At 34.2% G+C, this 21,940-nt stretch overlaps 1 protein-coding gene across 5 annotated transcripts in view; it reads right to left on the reverse strand.

Annotated features, from left to right (window-relative positions):
- Window positions 1-18,826, reverse strand: part of LOC138336041 (glutamate receptor-interacting protein 1-like) — a 44,022-nt gene extending 25,196 nt beyond the window's left edge. For 4 of the 5 annotated variants that reach the window (XM_069285315.1, XM_069285314.1, XM_069285313.1 and 1 more), the window contains exons 1-2: window positions 18,650-18,826; window positions 5-61 (exon numbers count right to left, since the gene is read on the reverse strand). In XM_069285315.1, coding sequence (XP_069141416.1) covers window positions 5-61; window positions 18,650-18,698 — 106 coding nt within the window. In that variant the 5' untranslated portion in view covers window positions 18,699-18,826. Of the gene's footprint in view, window positions 1-4; window positions 62-4,087; window positions 4,900-18,649 lie in introns of those variants that run through there. The other variant, XM_069285312.1, reaches the window with a different exon arrangement.
- Between the last annotated feature and the right edge of the window lie 3,114 nt (window positions 18,827-21,940).

Genomic DNA, 21,940 nt, shown 5'->3' on the forward strand with positions numbered 1-21,940 from the left:
ATACCATTCAGCTCATTTGCACTGTGACCTCCATTTTCTGCAGCTCTATATTTTACTTTCTCTGAAACAGAAAGTTTTAAATTAGCCGAGAGTTTTCATCAATACTGAAATATTTATGACATGACTTTCATACCACAGAAACCTCCCATATTTTCATGTATTTTAAAAATCTGAAATCTGGTAAGATCCATGCTGTGAATGACAGCTGCATAAATTTTATAAAATTATCAATCTATTACATCAGGTCCTAATTAATTGCATCAATCAACAAACGATTAATTCTACAGATAATATACGAAATAAGTATTATTCACATTTATCATTTTGCTTTCCCCTTACAACAAACGATAAACACTACACAGATGATGTATGAAATATGTATAATTCACATTTTACTCTCCCCTTACAACAAACGATAAACACTACACAGATGATGTATGAAATAAGTATATTCACATTTTACTCTCCCCTTACAACAAACGATAAACACTACACAGATGATGTATGAAATATGTATAATTCACATTTTACTCTCCCCTTACAACAAACGATAAACACTACACAGATGATGTATGAAATATGTATAATTCACATTTTACTCTCCCCTTACAACAAACGATAAACACTACACAGATGATGTATGAAATATGTATAATTCACATTTTACTCTCCCCTTACAACAAACGATAAACACTACACAGATGATGTATGAAATATGTATAATTCACATTTTACTCTCCCCTTACAACAAACGATAAACACTACACAGATGATGTATGAAATATGTATAATTCACATTTTACTCTCCCCTTACAACAAACGATAAACACTACACAGATGATGTATGAAATATGTATAATTCACATTTTACTCTCCCCTTACAACAAACGATAAACACTACACAGATGATGTATGAAATATGTATAATTCACATTTTACTCTCCCCTTTACAATAAATTGGTAAACTCTACCAAGATCTATTGAATACAAATGTAGGTTATAATATATAGTTTTACTCTTTCCTTACCTAGCATGTCTTCGATAAAACACAATGTAATATAAGATATTGTTTCTTATTGTATAACAGTAAATCCACAATTCATTCTATCAGAAAACTTCAGATTCAGTTTTAGCATCTGTACAAGTTATAAAAAGACATTTCATTTGGAATCACTTTGTTTTGGCAGACATACAAATTAAATTACAAGACGAAGCAATGTGAAAGGCATTGCAACCATTTCTTACATAGGTCTGTTTGGTAAGATGAGAGTAATAACTTTTTATCTAAATTATGTAAAACTGGAATCTGGATATAAATAGCATACTCGGACTTCAATCAGTGATATCACACAAGGTTATAAGATTAATGTATCCAAATTTCTGTGTTTTTTAACTAACCTCGTCAAACTATAAGATCAAGGCCTTTGGCAGTTAACTGATGAACCTAGAGCCAAAATTATATGCTGAAACAATTATTCTGATACTGAAAAAAACTAATAAACACCGGTCCCGAAGATTAAATGTTTATGTTCATGACCAATTTAAAGTATAAGAAGCTAAGCATGACCTTGAAATATTCCCATTATATGTTATATAATCATTCTTGAATTGAACTTCTTGATGATGTAGTGATCTTGAATTAATTTTCTTTTTCAAAATATAAAGTTTCAAAGTCTGCATCTGTTCTTGATAATTTGAGACATTGACAAACATTTTCACTGCAACTTTGGTTCACATTATAAACATGTTTTCTGACCTTGAAAAATTACGGACATTATTGTGCCTGCATATAATTACCATGGAACTCTTTATCATGACCTTGGAACACTAAAATATGACCTTGAAACACTATACCGTGACCCTGGAACCACTTAATGATAATCATGACCTTGAAACACTACACCATGACCATGTGATAGTGAGTTATCTCCCCTTTCATAATTGGTTATTGCGACTCATAATCCATAGTCTATCAAGACAATACAAATCAATAGATTATAAACAATGGACCGTATCTACATGTGTATCCATAATTTGATTGCAAGGATATATAGATGTAGAGTGAAAATATCAGTAAAGACAGGTAGTCAATATAGACAGATGGTCAATATAGACAGATGGTATGTGGAGGTAGTTCTATCACAGGTGGTATGGCCTGTGTATGACACCACCACCACAATCTGTCTCCCCAAACCACCAATTCTCCTGATCATACACAATGTATATAATACCTCAGGCCCTCAATCTGTCTCCCCAAACCACCACCTCCTGATCATACACAAGGTATATAATACCTCAGACCCTCAATCTGTCTCCCCCAACCACCACCTCCTGATCATACACAAGGTATATAATACCTCAGACACTCAGTCTGTCTCCCCCAACCACCACCTCCTGATCATACACAAGGTATATAATATACCTCAGACCCTCAATCTGTCTCCCCCAACCACCACCTCCTGATCATACACAAGGTATATAATACCTCAGACCCTCAATCTGTCTCCCCCAACCACCACCTCCTGATCATACACAAGGTATATAATACCTCAGACCCTCAATCTGTCTCCCCCAACCACCACCTCCTGATCATACACAAGGTATATAATACCTCAGACCCTCAATCTGTCTCCCCCAACCACCACCTCCTGATCATACACAAGGTATATAATACCTCAGACCCTCAATCTGTCTCCCCCAACCACCACCTCCTGGTCATACACAATGTATATAATACCTCAGACCCTCAATCTGTCTCCCCCAACCACCACCTCCTGATCATACACAAGGTATATAAAACCTCAGACCCTCAATCTGTCCCTCAGACCCTCAATCTGTCTCCCCCAACCACCACCTCCTGATCATACACAAGGTATATAATACCTCAGACCCTCAATCTGTCTCCCCCAACCACCACCTCCTGGTCATACACAAGGTATATAATACCTCAGACCCTCAATCTGTCTCCCCCAACCACCACCTCCTGATCATACACAAGGTATATAATACAATCTGTCTCCCCCAACCACCACCTCCTGATCATACACAAGGTATATAATACAATCTGTCTCCCCCAACCACCACCTCCTGATCATACACAAGGCATATAATACCTCAGACAGCCAGTTAATCACAACAATATGTCTCTACATCTACATCCACCTAATGACATGGCCTATCTCTCTTCATTATATTCACTCTCCCTCACTCAAAGCCTCGTATATACATGCCTTGTTCCATATTATCATTCCTGTAAAAGTACATAAAGATGTCGAACAGGATCAAACTTTTATATATAATTCATCAAATTTTGCATTCAATGTAAACCATAGTATGACCTTTGACACACCTCACAAAGTATAAAAGACATAATTTATTGATTCTGTAACAGACTACAAGATGTATTAGGGTGACATTTCACATTTACCTGACCCTTAAGGTTAATTGAATGTAAACAAACAGAATATTTACTTGAATCAGATTTTCTACAATCCACCTGATAATAACCAACCCCCCTCCCCCGATCTCATGTCTCACAATGTATATTAAAGATGTAATTGATTTTGTACCTGCCTATAAGATGTATCAATCTATATTTACCATTGCAGCCACCTGAACTACCCCTTCCCCCAACCCCTAAACCTCCACCATCACCCTCTCCTCCTGTCCTTTCCTAGGGGATCATATGCCATAATATGTATAAGACATATCTGTCTATAAGATGTATTTTTCATTATAAACATTATATAGTTTACCCCATTCAGTCATATCACATATACAATGTGTAAGACCTAATTGACTCTGTATCTGTCTATCTGACATTTACCATTTACTTGAGTTAATACAATCTATATATGCAGCCTGAACCTGAACCTCCCCAACCCCCATCCCCCCACCCTCTCCTCTTGCCCTTTTACCTGTATAATATGATATACGACCTGCTTGACTATATGTGTCTGTCTATAAGATGGTGACATTTAGTATTACCAGAGTTGATACCATTCAGCCCCATCATCTCCTTCTGCCCCTTCCCCTTGTGCCTTACATATAAGACCTATGTCTTTAACTTAAAGATGGTGACATTTACCTGAGTTGATACCATCGAGCCACCTGGCCACCTTAGACCTATCCATGCTTCTCCACACAGGTGATTCACTGGCTGTGATGTCGTGTATACATCATCCTATATAATGATTACTTCTCCTGATGCTGTGTCCTCAGACGACTAATGACACACCTATATCACACCTGTACTGAAACACATCCATATAGCTGCAGTGCTGGAATCTGCTGGCTTACATTAGCTTCAGGTATAGCACATTAGTGATGTACAATGACCGAGGCTCAGCGTTCAGGTACTCCGTAGGTAGGTCCAGTCCAGACAGGGCGATAATAATGTACACTAAATCCAAGGATATATTCTCTACCCTCCAGACAAAATGTGTATTATATGTGGCTGGTTGACCACAGGGCACCTTGAGTGTTGTCCTTCATTGTCTACTGGCAGTGGTATACAAAAATCACACAACACTATAATCTATGCAGCACAAGGAAATGAATGGTGTTCAGTTACTCTGTCTCACAAAAGGTATATGTGATACCTTTTTACTGAAAATCCACTCCAAAAGATTATGGGCAGATCTTGACACCCTGGATCAGAAAACAAAGGTCTGATGTCTTATATCACTGATCTACAGCAGGTCAGTCTGTCCTGGTGGTGCACACACGTGATGGTCTGTCACAGACAACTAGTACCAGCTGCAGCGTCCACTGTACAGTTTATGGCCCCAACAACAATCCCCTAGAGATATGTATCTGTGTACCAACATGGTCTGCTCATTAAAGTGAAACCAAAGGTGTCAGGTTTCAGATCTAATTTATTTCACACCATTTACAGAATTGGTCTGTGAAGTTGATGGTGTCACATCTCAATTACAAATGGGTGACCATACAAGTGTATACAACTTAGTACGGTTGAATATTTTTATCAACATAAAGAGCCATCACTTCAACATCATAATGACACTAAATGTATTTCCCATCAAACTCACCCAGATAGCAAATATGTATACAGAGAAATTATTGAAGCAAACTGTTTTATATGATTTCTAATGGAAGCTGTGTGTACATAGTATTGAAGTTGCGGCTGATGTTTTGTGGATGTTGTACGTAATTATCAGAATAACGAATGAGGCCATTGTTCCAGTTTGCCACCTGTTTCTGATGCCATAATTAATTATACAGTGTTTTCTCACCTGGTCAGTATCAAGCATGAGGTAAAATGAAGTCTGGGTAATTTCTGAATACATCTCTACTGAGCTATATAAACAAAGAAATTTAATTCACGAAAAAGGGATAATATCTATAATTTAGGCAAAGACCTTTTCATCACAAAAATCACCACTGCGCATATATAAAGTTTTTTGAATATTTAAACTGTATTACCAAAAGCCCAAAGTTAAATGTTCAAAAAATAACATAGATTTGAAATGGTGTCTCATAAATATCACAAAATCAAATTCTAGCGAAAATATACGTTAACAGTATAATATGTTGCTTTCCATCCCCACAAAATTAAAGTGGACGTTTTATATAAAATAAAGTTGTATACATATATAGACAGTGTAAATTGATTTTCAGATGTTTTGTGATAAATGTTTTATCTACATTTACATTCTACAGATAGTCAATTCAGCAGTAACACATGTACTATGCTAGTTTATACATCACCAATACTGAAATCTGTATTACTAAGTTAAAGTGACATTCAAAGATCAATATGACATCTGGTTTAATTCTTTCCTAAGTTAACAGCAAGGGGCAATTAATGATGATAATTGCCTGGTTTGGGTAATGAGGTATAAATCTTAGTATTTGGCGCCAAAACCATCAACCTATATGATACGAGTACCAGACAGCTAGCTGCCCAACTGAACAGTGCATGGATATAAATATATATGTAGAAGGTTTGACATGACATTGCTTCATCACAGTATCAAAACCAATCAATTAATTTACACAATACACATGGGATCTTATTTTCATTGTTTTTTTACTGTTTCTTTTTCAGATAAACAGTAATCTAATTAATCTTATCTATTCTCACCAGGTTCAGTGAATTATACTGGTATTATTAAATACAGCCTCCCATTTCCCATCACCTTGTGGGTCGTCTGATCAGAGCACTCAACCCAATTTTACTGATATTTGTGCCAGCTACAGCTAGCTAGGTTGTAGGACAATTCTGTCTATATGGGTGATCCTCATTTACTGGAAAGTAACCAAACCCTGTCAAAACCTGTCAACCTGTGACATAAATTCGAAAAAGATTCTTCTCGACAAAAAATATTGAAAACTCACTAGTCTTGGACTTTAAGCTTGAAGGAAAGTTCACAATGACATATCTATAACCATCATATATTAAACATTCTGCAGTGCAATCTTCACAAATTATTTCATGATATCAGAATTTCTATAGCTAGCAGACCTCATCAATGACCTTGAAAACTTAATTTCTCTGCTGAAGGTCACATTTCTTTCACAGGATTATAACTATGGTAGCAACTGTAAGTCTAAGCATAATGATGGCTAATCTTTATAATCCATATCTTTAAGGCAAATGGATTCTATAAAATGGTAGCTAGACTTTCAGGAGAAACAGGGCAATGCAGTACACCATTCCCCATATCTCCATCCCACAGCAGTCCAATTCACTTATAAGTAAAAGGTCAAAACACCAACAACAAGATAAACCCAAAACAACTGTCAATTCACTGTTATGTAACAGCCTACAGTTAAGGCCTTCGCTCATAGCAGAGTTAGAAACTTGGCATTGGTACTCTTCCCTGATAAATGTGAGACTGTACAGATTCACACAGAAAGTTACTTCAGTTTTAGGTTACATTTGATCATTGCATTTAAGTCAATTCATCACAGGTTACAAAGGAATCATCATAGTTATAAATTTAGACTTAAATAAGCCTAGAGTTTGGTTTGGTTATAAATATTAACAGCCTTAACTGCCTATTCAAACAGCCTGGGTCATTTACAGACATGCCAGGTTTAGGAGGTGGAGAAAAGCTGGAGTACTCAGAGAAAAAACATCAAAGTGCACCAAACCACTAAACTTGGTAAAAGCCTCACATGGGATTCAAACTTGTGACACCAAGCTAAAGGTCTTTAGTTTTCTTTTACATTATAATGCAGTTTCACAGATACCAATTTCTTATATTCGCGTCAAAATGTTCAACAGAATATTTTGAAAAAGTTGTAAAATGTTTTTTGTTGAACAGATGAAATTTCACCCCTTTCATGATAAGATTCCATTAATTCCATGTATATTATTCCGTCGCAGCACACCAGCAGGGGCTATAGCTGCAGGTATAAGTAATTGAAAGCTCAGTTCTGATGTACCTGAAGATGACGTATCAAATCAGGCACTAATTAAGAACAAGCAAAAGCAATTAATTTTTCTTTGGAAAATAGCTTCAGGAAGCATTTAGTTATAAAGCTTTAAACTGCAACAGCCAGTAGAACTTAAAAGGTCATCAAGTGCATTAGCATAACATATTTCTGCGCTCCAAGTCAAGTATGTAGTAATTCTACAATCTTGGGCATTAGGGGGTAAATTTTTCCACTTATAAGATTTATTCTATATCAAAATTTATTTTTCCCCAAATTTGCAGCTTGACTAAAAAGAATTTTCTTCTAAATACAAATATTTTTTCACATGCCACACATAATTGCAAGTCGAAAGGTGTACATTGCATCTTGAAATGGTGAATAAAAGTTCACATATAAAAATTCAGGAAGAGGAAACTTAACAGATTCTTTTATTCGGAAAAGAACTTCACACTGCTGATATACAGATTATAACGGCCCTGTTTACATCTAGTTAGGCATTATATCAACCATCTACAGCTATTATTGATATAACTTGTGACAAAATAAGTAAAATATTTACCGCCGTATATAAACCAAATGTCACCATGGTGTTAACACTGTAAAATACTCATTTGTTATGCATAGCAATGGAGCAAACAGGCCTAAATGTAAATTTATAGCTCATATTATACACACATTTATTTTGTATACAGTTGCAGATTCTACAATTTTACGCTATATACCAGCGGTTGCTTCTTTCATAAGTCAGTCAGTTCCTAAACTTTCAAGGGATGCTAAAAAATTGAGCTTTATTTAAGATTATCTTGTGTTTGAAGAAATATATATAGCTATGGTACATTTAATGAGAGTCAAACAAATAACACCTACATTTATGAGCTAAATGGCAATTGGAAACATTTCGAATATGTCCTTTATACTTTTTACCCAGTAAAACAGAAATTCAGCTACATCATGATCATGATGAGATGATTTTATTACTTTGACTTATCAGTTCTTCACAACATAGCCAACATTGTGTATCTCATATGTTATGATTTCATAAAGTAACATGATGTCTTCAATAAGTTACATCACTCATGACTTAAGTTTGATTCAACTCATAATTAACATTCTGAAGACCTATGTAAATGGCAATACTTGCTATGCACCCATGCAAATTCTATATAATAATGCACCCATGCAAATTCTATATAATAATTTCTAAGTCCACAATGCTTTTCTTACGTGGAATGCTAAATGGACATATTTTGCAGGTCTTTATGTAACAGTAATTGTGAATGCGCAAAATCATGATTGCACGCAGGGACGCAGTGGTTTAAGATGTCCCAACAATTATACCACAGACTCTCACCTCTCTTGAAATGCCAGATTGAATTCCATGTGTGTCATATCAGTTGCCAAGTACTGGCTAAATAATATACTATAGGTCACCAGTTTTTCTCTGGGTACTCCGGTTTTCCTTCACTTCAATTCCTGAACCTGGCATGTCCTTTTAAAAATGATCATATAGCTCTTATGAGGATTTTAATCAATCAATTAAAACAAACATTGTTGCTCTAATTACAACTTGTTCAAAATAAAATTTTATGCTAATTTTTCACTGCACCCAAATAGGTATGCATACATATATTCCACTGCACAAAAGTATTATATAAAAGTAACATAAGAGAGTTTTAGACTGGTGAAGTGATGTATAGCATTATCTTTAAAACTTGGTGGAAAATTAAATTTGAAATTATCATAAGAATAACAAATTTATATCAAAGTAGGCCATCTATTTGTATGTACACAAACATTTGAATTAGCATCCTACCAACTTTATCCGGTACACTTCACCTGCTTTGACTTAAAAGTTTACACAGTGAATGTTAAAAAGAGATATCATCTGATCATTTGTATTCTATGTGGAACATCCTCAGTTCCTCCCAAACATTGCCCGTCTGAGATAAATATCTCCTCAGACACTGACTGCCGGTCTATAAGATTTAGTAGCACAGACACACAGGAACAGTAACAAAACATTACACAAACTTACATACACCATTACCAACATGGATTAGCATTGGTTCATCAAGTTACAGCATTTCAGCCGTTTTTTATTAGTCTTGGACTAAAAAGATGAACATAAAAATGTGTTGTTTTTTTCTTACAAAAATGTTTTGTGCATGTAGCAATTTTAGCTACGGATGCTGAATCAACGGTTGTGGAATATTCCAGTAACTGAGAATCTCTGTTTATCATGAGTTATGGGGCAAGGTCTAGATCTAGAATATCCCTGGATAGATTTTATATCCTGGTACAGATAAATTTAGTGTAACCATCTTTATTCTGTTAAGCAGTGAAATCAGGTAATTAGAAAACAATAGGACTAAAGTTATAAACTATGACAACTATGTCATCAATAAGTGTACAATTTTACGTACTAGATAATTACTGATTTTGGTATACATGCAGAAAAAATAGTTTCCAAAGTTTCAGATCATCAGTAGTAAATTAAAGGGACAATTCGGTCTAAGAGAACATTAAAATTTGTATATATATCGGGTAAAATCCAGTTCTAATGGAAATTAGATCAGTCGGTTTTACTGTAATATGCCTGAAAAGCCCATGGTTGTGACATGTGTGTAGATGTTTAAACTCGCTCGCTGTCCGCCATTACACATTGTGGTCGAACTTCTTGTATGCCGAACCCTGTCCCTTGCTCGTATAGTACTGCAGCTTTTGTCTAGAACTGCTCAAATCGCTCTGAGAGTAGTGTGTTTACCTTATTAGGTGAATTGTCTTGCCTAAAAATCATTTTATCACCTTTTCAGTGGTTATGTAGTTTATTTGTTTAACATGCGTGACTTTGGCTCAGGTATAGGTACAGCGTCCATGTTGTACCTGCTTAATCGTATTGATCAACGATTTGATATTTCAACGATATTAATTAAAATACTAAACAATGACGTGGAATTTGTCAATATTTTATGTTATGTGTTTCATAAGAAATGTAGAACAATACATTTATGCCATATTTTGCTTCTTGCTTATGTAAAAGAATTATACTGAGTGAATTGTCCCTTTAAAGAATATAGTCCATTAATAAGAATACATTGTATATAAGTCTGTTTTATGGTCATTCAATGGTGACAAAGCTGGGTTATGATGTCCCAACATTTTACCATAAGCCCGTCCACCTCTGGGTTGCAGTTAGGTGGGCTTTTTTCTCCTGGTACTCCAGCTTTCCTCCACCTTCTAAACCTGGCATGTCCATATCAATGACCCAGACTATCATAGATGTTAAGCCAGCTGTCAAATAAACACTCATTCATGAGACTTAATTATAAGCAAGCTCGTAAATTAAATTTATATCAATCTCAACCTTTTAATTGCTTCCTATATCATCTTTCGGAGAAAGCATATACTCTAGATCTCTGATACAAATTATCAACTGACGATTGTTGTTTGGTTGGTTAGTGATCATGTGATGAGATCATAATTATACTTTATATAAATATTTTGTTTTAATTTGCATGTTAACAAATTTACTCAATGTTGAACTCTCCATCATGATCACAGTTATCACAAAACCATTACAGGTTTCAGCTGTACAAGCTACAGAAAATGTCAATTTGACTCCGTTTTCATTCAATTGCAGAAATTTACAATTCAAATCCACATATTATTCACAAAACAAACAATACTAAACTAAGTTGGCAAGTCATGAGAGAGATTCTGGGGATGATAGTGAGGAGTGACCAACATTTCTGTAATATGAACAGACCATTTTGTAAATCAAATGGATGCTGACAGCGTATACATAAGTGGCAATGACTTTTTTCAGATGTTATATGCTTCATTAAAATGGATAATGGTCCAATTTTACAAGGATGGTTTCAGTTTGCAGTAGATAAAACAGAATCCGTGTTTGAAACTGGAGTTAAAATATTCTGGTGTCTACGACATCAAACAAACAACAAACTCCATGGCCTATCTATAAATGGCCGACATCCAAGTGTCCAAAACCTTTTAAATACCAGGCGTATTACAAATATTATTCATATTCACATACATCTTTATCATGATCTCTGTGTGGACTATTTATTTGCTCAAACTTCTCAATTCAAATGCAGAAATTATTCACATGTTCTCATTGATTTGTACATTACATATATGTTTTCTTTCTTATCAGATTCAGACACATAAAGTTTCACTGCATTTGCCACAGTAAACCTAGTACTCTTCAAATTCCTTTTCTATGGAAAGTAAACCATTCAATTCGGAGTCTATATAGTATTAAATGCAATCCTGTATCAAAATCCATTGGTAACATTTTTTTAGTTCTAAAATCAATGTGAATGATACATCAAAATCATCCATCATCCATGACACTTGTGGTAAATTAAGTATATATATCTGCATTTGAAATTTCTTATAAAATTTAATTTTTATATTTATATAACGTATAGGAAATCACCTACACTGAATTACGCTATAGTAGTTACGCAGCTATCAGATGGTTTAGATCTGATCATCTTCATACTATCATACATATACATACTTATTCTTTTTTGCTGATGTCATATATATAAAGCCTATAAAGCTCAGGAATGTTATCAATTTATACATTTTACTGTTTGAAGAAGTAAATCCCTTAATTACAGGTACTTATAGGGTACTTAAACACAAGAGGGAGAGATGGGCGTAGGCAAGGAAATGCATGTGGAGATAGAAGATGAGCTAGCCGTTGGGGAGTCCATGTCCCACCAGCTATAAGTGTAATCTAGAGCTGTACAAAACATATAGAGATCAGGGATGTATAAGCTTATAGTGCATGGTACTGTACATTTCACATCTCATCGAGTGGAACTGCTAGCTTCCGACAGACTGTTTGTAGCAATTAGTCTCTATCTGGCCCTCAGGTATAGAAACAAGCTGGCCCCCATCGCCCCCGGCCTCTTAATTACCTTCTCTTTGGCCTTGTTACTGGTACTACTGTATTGTTCCAATTAGGCCAAATGTTGTGTTTTTGTTTCCTGACTCGTTAACAACTTTCTCCTTACTCCATGCATCATGTGCATACATGTACACTTACGGTAATGTCAATTCATTTCAAGTCACAGATAATTACGGATTGATGAATGATGTATCTGTGATTAAATGACAATCTGTGGATATAAGCATGTTTACAGTCATGCTGTGGAAATTGTTTTGATAATCTATTCATAACGTCAATGTCATCTTGAATAGGGATCTATCAACAAAAGTAGCCTGTAATATTTTGTAAATAATTATCACCAATTACAAGGCATTTAAAATCAATTAATGTATGTACGTAGGGGTGATTGATTAGGTTAAACTTCCTATTAACAGCTTAAGTCATTAAAGGATTGCTTTCCCTGTATATTAAGTGTTGTATGTATGTTTTGGGAGGCTGCTGTATCTTTTGTGTTGTATCTCTTCCCAATAGCGGAACTTTTGCCCTTTTTATAGCGCTATCTCACTGAAACATGCCGCCAAATAAAGACACTCTCAGGACATGTACAGTCTAGGATATCTCTGTAGCAGCTGGTGGCTACTATATGACGCTTGATTAACACCTTATTATATATGTCATCTTCAGTAGTGAGAATGTTTTTAGTGCCCAACAACACTTAAGCTGGATTACGATTCAACCAAGTTGGTTTACTCATGATCAGCCTAGTTACACTAATTATAAGGAGAGTGTACGTACAGCCAAGCACCACTGGATCTCTTAACCTTGAATATAGTGTTGTACAGAAGTACCATTCTTGTTTTTGTGTGTGTCTGTGGAGCCACATAGTACCACAATGCCAAATATATTACAATCTTGTACAATTAAAAAGCATGACAGACAATCCATCTGCTAATTGATACTTATCTCAACATGTGGGCTCTTTAATTTCTGATATCCAAACATTCTTTGTTAATTTCTGAACATTAGAATATGTACTTCTTATAACTACGAAGTGTAAACTTGTGTTTCCTCTTGAACTCTGTCAAGCAGGTACCAACTTCAATGTTTGTCTATGCCATAAGTATTGCCATACAAAATTAAATATACCTTTTTTTACCATGTACATGTATGTTGGTATCATATAGAGCCTGCAGTAACCAACAAATACTAAGTGATACACTCTGTCTCTGACACTACATCAATTTCAAAGCACAAATCAGAAGAATTTAACAGATTTTTACACATGATCTAAGTATATTCATAGGTGATTAACAGATAACAAATGACTTTTTTAAAGAAAACGTGTGAGGTCTATGGTGAAATGTTTTCCAACAGAGACCTATACAATTCCAGCATATAATTGTCAGCATGACTCAAGTCCTTTGTCTGAAAGCTAGCCTCTTTGTGTTACACTTCGGACATGGCACAAGTGATATCTGAAGATTCTAAAGATTACATACTGTTGGGGTTTTACTTGACATAGATAGGACAGAAGGGGTCATTAACTGTCATGTTTTACAACATTCCCAGCTGTTCCTCGACTGCCGGTCCATTCATGAGATCAAGCTACACACATGGGATGGAAAAGCCATTCAATGTTTCACAAACTCCTGAAATTTGATGCCAATGACATGTACAACTTCCTGTCAAGAATAACAAACCAAAGTTGTAGAAAAAAAATTCTCAAATATAAGCAATAGCATATACCCCCCTTTCCCCACAAAAAGAAGAAAAAATGAATTTCCAACGTAAACTCCATCCTCTTCGTCGCCTTCAAAACCATATGAAATAAATAAAAAAATCATCTGATCATATATGAATTACCTCAATAAAAAGATCTTTTGTATTCATACAGTTACAGCATGCACTTTACAACTATGTACATCATACACAATTTTACCGAAAACAAATAAATCAATGCATCATATCAAAATATCTATAGACTTTGAAATTTAACAAGTGTATGTAATATATACCAAGATTTGAAGTAAGAAATTAAAGCTACCCCATGCCCTTTTAACCAAATCAGAAGAAAATCATTTGATATCTTACAAATGGATCCAGATTATAGATATCAAAATTGGGTGATGGAGATTTAAATCAGAACACTTTCTAATCAAAACACCTCTAACAAAGGACAACGTGTGACCGACGCAGCCACATGCGACAGACGCTGGCGTGCGTATAATACAGGTATAGTATTCAGTTCATGATACAATATACAATAAGTCTAATCAGCTTGAAATGAAATCTATCCTATTATCACCATGTGACACCGGCCACATGCTAAACAAATTTTAATAAATCGCCATTCATATTGAATACTAATCATGTCCACTAAGGCAGGAGGCACTGAAATCAAATGAAAAATAAATCAGAAATTATCTGAACTCTGCATTTAACAATAATCTTCACTTCATACTGAATCAATCATCCATTCAATCAATCATCCATTCAACATATCAGGTTAAAATGCTGATTTCAATAACGGTAATTTTAGAACGCCGGTATTCTATTGTTTGACTTTGGTACTTGTACTGGTCTAGCTAACTATAAAGAAACAAAAGTAGATTGGATTAAATTGCAAATCTGCAAATTACCTTCAATCATTTGCATATATATATATATATATTCATTTCAAGACAGCAACTAATTTTACCGTTCATTTTGATTTTTGGTGTACCCTTATGTTTTTTTCATCAAGAAAATGGTTAAATATCGATGTCTTGATGGTGATACATGCATGACCACATGTACATATACATCCTACATGAATCATAAATCATGTCTATTGTATACGTAATCAAAATTTGAATTTCATTGTCACTTGTGTAAAACTATTGCTATAGTTTAATCATTATGTACTTTACAAACCATATATATACTTATTAGATTGATCCAGACTTCTAAGCAATGTCATGCAGTCTATATTGCTATACAATATAAAATCAATATTAGAATAATCAAAATACTCTTAACTTGATAATTTCGGTCATTAATAATAAATATTTCTGTAATTCAGTATAGTACATATCTCAATAGACTCATGGTCTCACAGCAGATTGAGATAGGACAACAAAGATTGGAGAATAAAATTCTATAAGCTGTGTCCTTTATTACTATATTGAGGAATCATCCTGATAGATTCAACATTTCCCTCACACTCTCTTACCAATATACCCAATAACACTGAATGTAATTACATGTCTATGTGTCAGTAATCTGAATTGGTCAATAAAGACCAGAGAAATGGGAGTTTAATGATCGTCTGAGTGAGACAGGACCACAGCTGGTTATATCCCTAACACCAGTCTCTATGGACAGACCTACATCTGTATATACTACATAACTACACACTTAATGCAGTATGCTGGCCTTTCTACAATTACCCAAGAATTTTAATATTTTCATTACATGGTATAGGACAATTTCACTCCTGTAACAGTTTAAGGGTTTTTGTGTACATCATGCAGAGTTCTTAATTACATTTTGTGCATTTACAGGGCTAATCAAATTAACTACAGCTTTAGGCATGGAATGTACTATGATTTTTATATTTCAATCATATTCATATTAACATTTTTAAAATACTGATACATATATAGCTCCCTTGGGATTCTGGTCAACATATATAGATATTCTGATCATGATTTCTCGTTCATTTTGAGTAAAATATTAAGAAACCAACAAAATTGAGATGTTTTAGGTTTTTTTTTCTTAAAGTAATAACCAGAAATTTTAATATCAGTGAAGATTTTATTTTAATTAATATTAAAGATAAAACTGTACCATATGCAGATCTTGAACACAGAAATATTAATTATGTCCACATTATAACTATGATATTTAATCCAAGTTTCTATAATGTGGTTAGAAAAGATAAGCTCATAATTTTCCATAAAAATTTTAAACATCAAATTAAACTTGAAAGAAATCAAAACTGGGAGAGGCTAAATTGATAATTGAGTGCACCAACACCACTGTTTATAACAATCCTGTTTGTAAATCTCTACCATTAATTTCTTCAAAAACAACAGACTGATGGTATCAGCTTAAAAAGAGATTGTAGATTATAATAACACGACCAAAAAACTTTTTGATATTAATTCATAAGCTTTATCTTCCTGTTAATTTTATTGAAGATTTTTCACAACATGTAAACTTAAAGATAGAGGTGCTAGGTCTGTTGCATTGACGGAAGCTAGATCTAGAGTTCAACATATATTACACGATACCCAACTAATGGTCTATCTATATCTACTGTAAGTTTTTGATTTTGGGGGTCCCTGGAACTTTGATCTCAAATTAATTAAGTTTCAATGTGAAATTGGGGAGTCATAACTAAAAATATGGAAAGTCTATTTTAATTTGTTTGATGTATATACATGCTCAGCTCTATCTGCTTACACTACTAATATTAAATCACATCAATTGTTTCTTCTTGTTCAATATTTGATTTGCAAGCAAATTGTCATTTCAAACACTTAATTTTATACCTATAACTCTACATATTGGTACCAGTACATAAATTGATACAATATCATTATGTCCAACACTGACATTATACAGTGAGACAAAGTCTAGTAATAGGCAGAGTCATGTAGGTGATAAACTAGTAACTATAGTTCCTAAAATCTAGGAAAAACATTTAAACTTTATGAATTACCAAGCTTGAGTACGTGCTAGTCCTGATTTGGCGTCTTATGATGTACATGTACAGCTGCGAGATCATGGTCATGAAGTGTAATTATTTAGCATGGCCTTCTCTGCAATTGTCCTTCATAGATCAGAATTTGAAATACAATATCCAGTTCTAAACTTTTGTAGTTTTGTCAATGATTTCCTTCACTGCTTTGGAATCCAGCCAAAATCTCTGGATACATCCCTGCTGTATATAAAATCAATGCCCAGACATCATCTCAACAAACCACAGATGCTACCTGACAGTTTTGAAATCAAACACACATCTAAGATCAATATAGTCAGTCGTTCAATACTTTTGAGAGACGAGCATATATTTTTTTTATCATCAACAATTAATGCAATGGGAGCATATACTTGGACGCCATATATTTTTTTCAATACGTTTAAGTATATGTAAGTTGTGTTTGAAAGTATCACTTTCAATTTATAATGTATAGGGCTATGATCAGCTATATATATATATATCAACTTGCAACAGATAAATGTGCTTGTAGTCCTAAATCATTTTAACTTCAAATAGTAAACTATAAAATTTTCAAATTTTAATTTACATATACTTTTACTTTATTAATTTATAATGATAAACATCTTACATTTTTTCAATCGCACTGCACTAACTCACCACTTGAGTATCATAGTTAGCTAGTATTTAGTAATACTGAACTTAAAAGTGTCTCTTAAGCTTATAAGAATTAATTCTATCCTTTTTAGTATCGAAGCTATAGACATGCAGTCTCTGCATGAGCACTCGATCTAGCTAGTTATATTTGCAACCATCAAGTTGACAAGCTGGAAGTCACTATTTCTGGCTTGCAACCAGCATGGCCATTGTCAATTTGTGTGAAACTAAGGCACATATCTATACAGTATTTCAGTGTACTGTATGATCTAACTACACGATTACATTCTACATACATGTACTGTTATATTATGTCAAAAAGTCAAATACTGAGTAAATAGATTTAAAGATTTTGGACTGAAGAATTAAGGTCTTATAGTGGCTGTTTGTATATTCCATAGAAATGATTTTGATTTTACTTTGAATTTATTTTGGTCTTTAATTTCGGATTATTAATATACTAGCTTTATACCGTTTTTACCTCATTATGATTAAGTAATACTAAATACAAAGTACTTTTATAATTCAATCATTGTTTGCTTCATCCACCAAATATAAAATAGTTAAATACAGTTAACTAGAAACTATCTTGTTAAATGTTGTCGTGTATCTAGTGTGATTTTCACAGATATTATGGCCTGATCATGGGCACACCAAACTAATAGATATCAAGCCTATAACAGGCTTAACAGCTGATCTTTCTTTTTGGTCACTGTTTTTTATTAATTGACCAGTGCACGTGCTCTATGTTTTAATTTAAAATTCTGTTGTAGGCCTACTATACAGTATAAATCTTCAACTTTGTAGCCGGTATCAGTCGAATGATAATGACACAATTGTCATTCTGATCATCACATGAAATCATTTGATATAAGATTAGAGAAATTCAGAACACCCGCCATCTTTTCAAACGATCAACAACAACACAAAACTTGCAAAGAGTGGAAAGTAAACAAACTTACCAGGCTCGTGAACGGAGCCCCTGAAGCAATCCGGGCGCCAACCAGGCATCCCTTCGTCTGCTCAGCTAATTTCCTCGTCGTCAATATTCATCATACTGCACAAATCACATTTCTTTTACAAATAGAGTCTGTGAGTCGTTCACCGGCATGACTTTCAACTCGTCTGACAGATGTCGCTTCCAAATATCATACAACTATGGAAACAGTCCGAGGGGTTTCGAAAGTTTCTTTTGATGTGTTTCGTGACACTCGGGGTTGTAGCTATCCCTACCATAGACAGGTGCTTGGTGTATAAATTATTTTATCTACTCTAACCTTGTGTGCTTTAACATCTGCTTCAATCATCACCTCAAACTTATCAACTTCCAATCGCACATGTACACACAAACATACGGACCTTAAAGGTAGTTCATAATTAAAAAAATGAATTCATTGAAAAGGGAACGTAAAAATTAAAGCATGCACATGGAAAGGTTTTTTTTCTCCAACTTCACCTTTCACATGAAAATATTAACCCTAGCTACATGTAGGTACCTCATGACCTTAGGGAAAATAAGAAAAAATCGACAATAACTTTTGAAGATATATTTTGTAATTGAATGCAAAGCGGCCGATTTCATTCTCTATGAATCTCTAATGAAAAAAAGTATTTTCATTACTGCATCTGATCTGCGTATTACAGCAGCCTGTTTGGGTCACGCTGGAAAAAAAAAAATGTTTTTATAACGACATAATATTTTTTTTTCGATGTGACCCTAACAGGCTTCCGTAGCGTGGCCAACTGACGCGGAAAAGACATGGTTTGACAGACCAAATTGATGTAAAACGTGAATATCGAAACATACATTTTTACCATATGTTAATAATCTAAAAAAACTATATTCGAAAAAAACTCATCATGAACATACTAAGGCAGGATATAGATAAATAAAATGTCACATACATGTATGATCGTGCCGGTCAGATTTCGCCAACATATTTTATTGGTAAGATTTTTTTATAATATATATATACTGCAGTTATTTTGATATCTTTAAACTTTAAATAACTTAATTAACTTGCAATATCATTGAATATAAATAGTCCTCATTCAGCAGATGTACGTAAAGTCTATGCTTGTGGGATCAACATAACTTGTGGTAAGTATTTCGATTTTATGTCAAAATTACTGCTGTTTGAATCCACCATTAATAACGATACTCGTAAATGGTGTATGTCTTAAAAAATATGCGCATATTGTATACATAGGCGTTGATTCCTAACTTTTTCAGGATAATCTCATAATATTTACGTTCTGAAATGGAACGGTTTATGGAATGTTCTGTTTATAATACATGTATGTCGGTCAGTGAACTACCAAGCTGATTTGTTAGATACAAACACATCGACTTTTTATTTAATATTTCCGTTTGATAATTACCCACATCCTTTCGCGAGACCACGTGATCAGTGTTTATACCCCCATCAACCATGTAAATCTATTTGGAATCCTCCTAACACGCGCGTGTGAAAATATAAGATTCCAACAGCAGCCAAAATCATTTATGAAATTGTAAATCTTCTTTTTGAATATGTGATAATGCTACATTATCTTCAATTTGTTCATGAATCAATATTGATCTAGTTACAAACTTCAAATGTTCCCAAAAACGCAGATATGACCAAAGAAACCTACTAAATGGGCATGTGACATCTATATTAATAACTGAAATTAGTTCAAATCTTAGTCTATCGCAAAATGAACCGGCACTTATTACCGACTAGCCAACTTTTGGAGTAAGTCGAGCCTAAGCACTGGCGTTTGGTTCTATAGATATAGATATATAGAAATTCCCCCTCTCTCTCTATATATATGTAAAACTATATTACATGTTACACAGAGAAAACTATCTATTAAGTTAAACGCCTGTGACGAAAGTCCGTTTAGTAAAAGGCAGACCTGGCAACAGCAGGCATCTTTTAGACAGAACATTTTGATACGTTTTGGATATCTATATTAAAAATCTCGGTAAAAAATGTATACATACGTACCTGACATATCATGAGATGAATTAATTAATCTTTGCTAGCCATTTTATATTAATATATACCCACAAAACACTTGAAAATATAAATACCAAAATAGAGTAGAATATATGACGTAGTTAGTAGACTACAACCTATTCAAAGGTCCATTTGGGCTGTATTTTATTCTATTGTATAGTAAAGACTTTTTATCACAAAACGATATCCCGAGATTTCCGATTGCACTTGAGAATCGATTCCTGGCTGTCTCAGTGAAAGATAAATTCGCCTACACGTAAAAACTGTTCCAATCTGCAGTCTGGTATCTTTTTAATACTTCTTATGTTAAAAAAATCAAGTCGTAGAGAAAAACATTTATTTACTTATTAAGAAAATTGTTTCTTAGTGAGCCATCTTATATCTTACCAAACGTGTTTAATAAGACACACCCTCCTTAGTATGTGCGCATAGGCAAGGAGAGCGCTATACATAAGTGTATACGAGTGGTCTCCCTTCTCCAGAAGCGCACATTTCAGCTTCAGGAGGTAGATAAAATGATATATAATCTATCGACCTTTGATAAGGTTTTCGTGAGGTCCTTATACACATTTATTTCTACATTGATATAGGAGTATAATTGTTGTTTTTGATAAAGACAATCACCAATCTGCAGAGCTTATAGAGACATTAGGCTAAGATAGTGGGCTTTAGGTATGGTCAATCATTTTACAGAAGGATGAACTTTATATATATATATTGATTTCTGTATTGATTTAGGAATATAAATGTTCTGTAATAAAGATATTTACCTCCTTCAATCAATGACGAATTAAAGGAGAATAAAATTCGGCATTCAAGGACGTTACGCCAATCAAAGATAAAATACTACGCCAATTAAGGAACTCTACAAAAGCAAGGACATTTTAAAGCTTCGAAATCCAAGGGCGCAAAGTTCAGACAATCAATGACGTAAAGCTCCGTACGTCAATCAAGGACGACGTAAAGCTTCGGCATCTAAGGGCGCAAAGCTCAGCACATCAAGGAAGATTAAACTTCAGCATACAAAAACATAAATTAAGAGTCGCCATCCAAAAATAGTTCAGCTCCTCCAATAAAATACGTTTCAAGAACGTATATCCGCCATTTAAGGACGCTAAGCTTCGTCGACATCTATATATGGGCGTTCAGTTCCGACATCTACGGGCGTCCAGCTTCACAACCAAAACTTTTAAAGAAACATCTACCAAAAAGTCAATTCCTATCAGTGAGTTCTAAGCCCCGCTAGGC

Source organism: Argopecten irradians, chromosome 12, assembly GCF_041381155.1.
Source record: "Argopecten irradians isolate NY chromosome 12, Ai_NY, whole genome shotgun sequence".
In the NCBI taxonomy this organism is placed as follows: domain Eukaryota; kingdom Metazoa; phylum Mollusca; class Bivalvia; order Pectinida; family Pectinidae; genus Argopecten; species Argopecten irradians.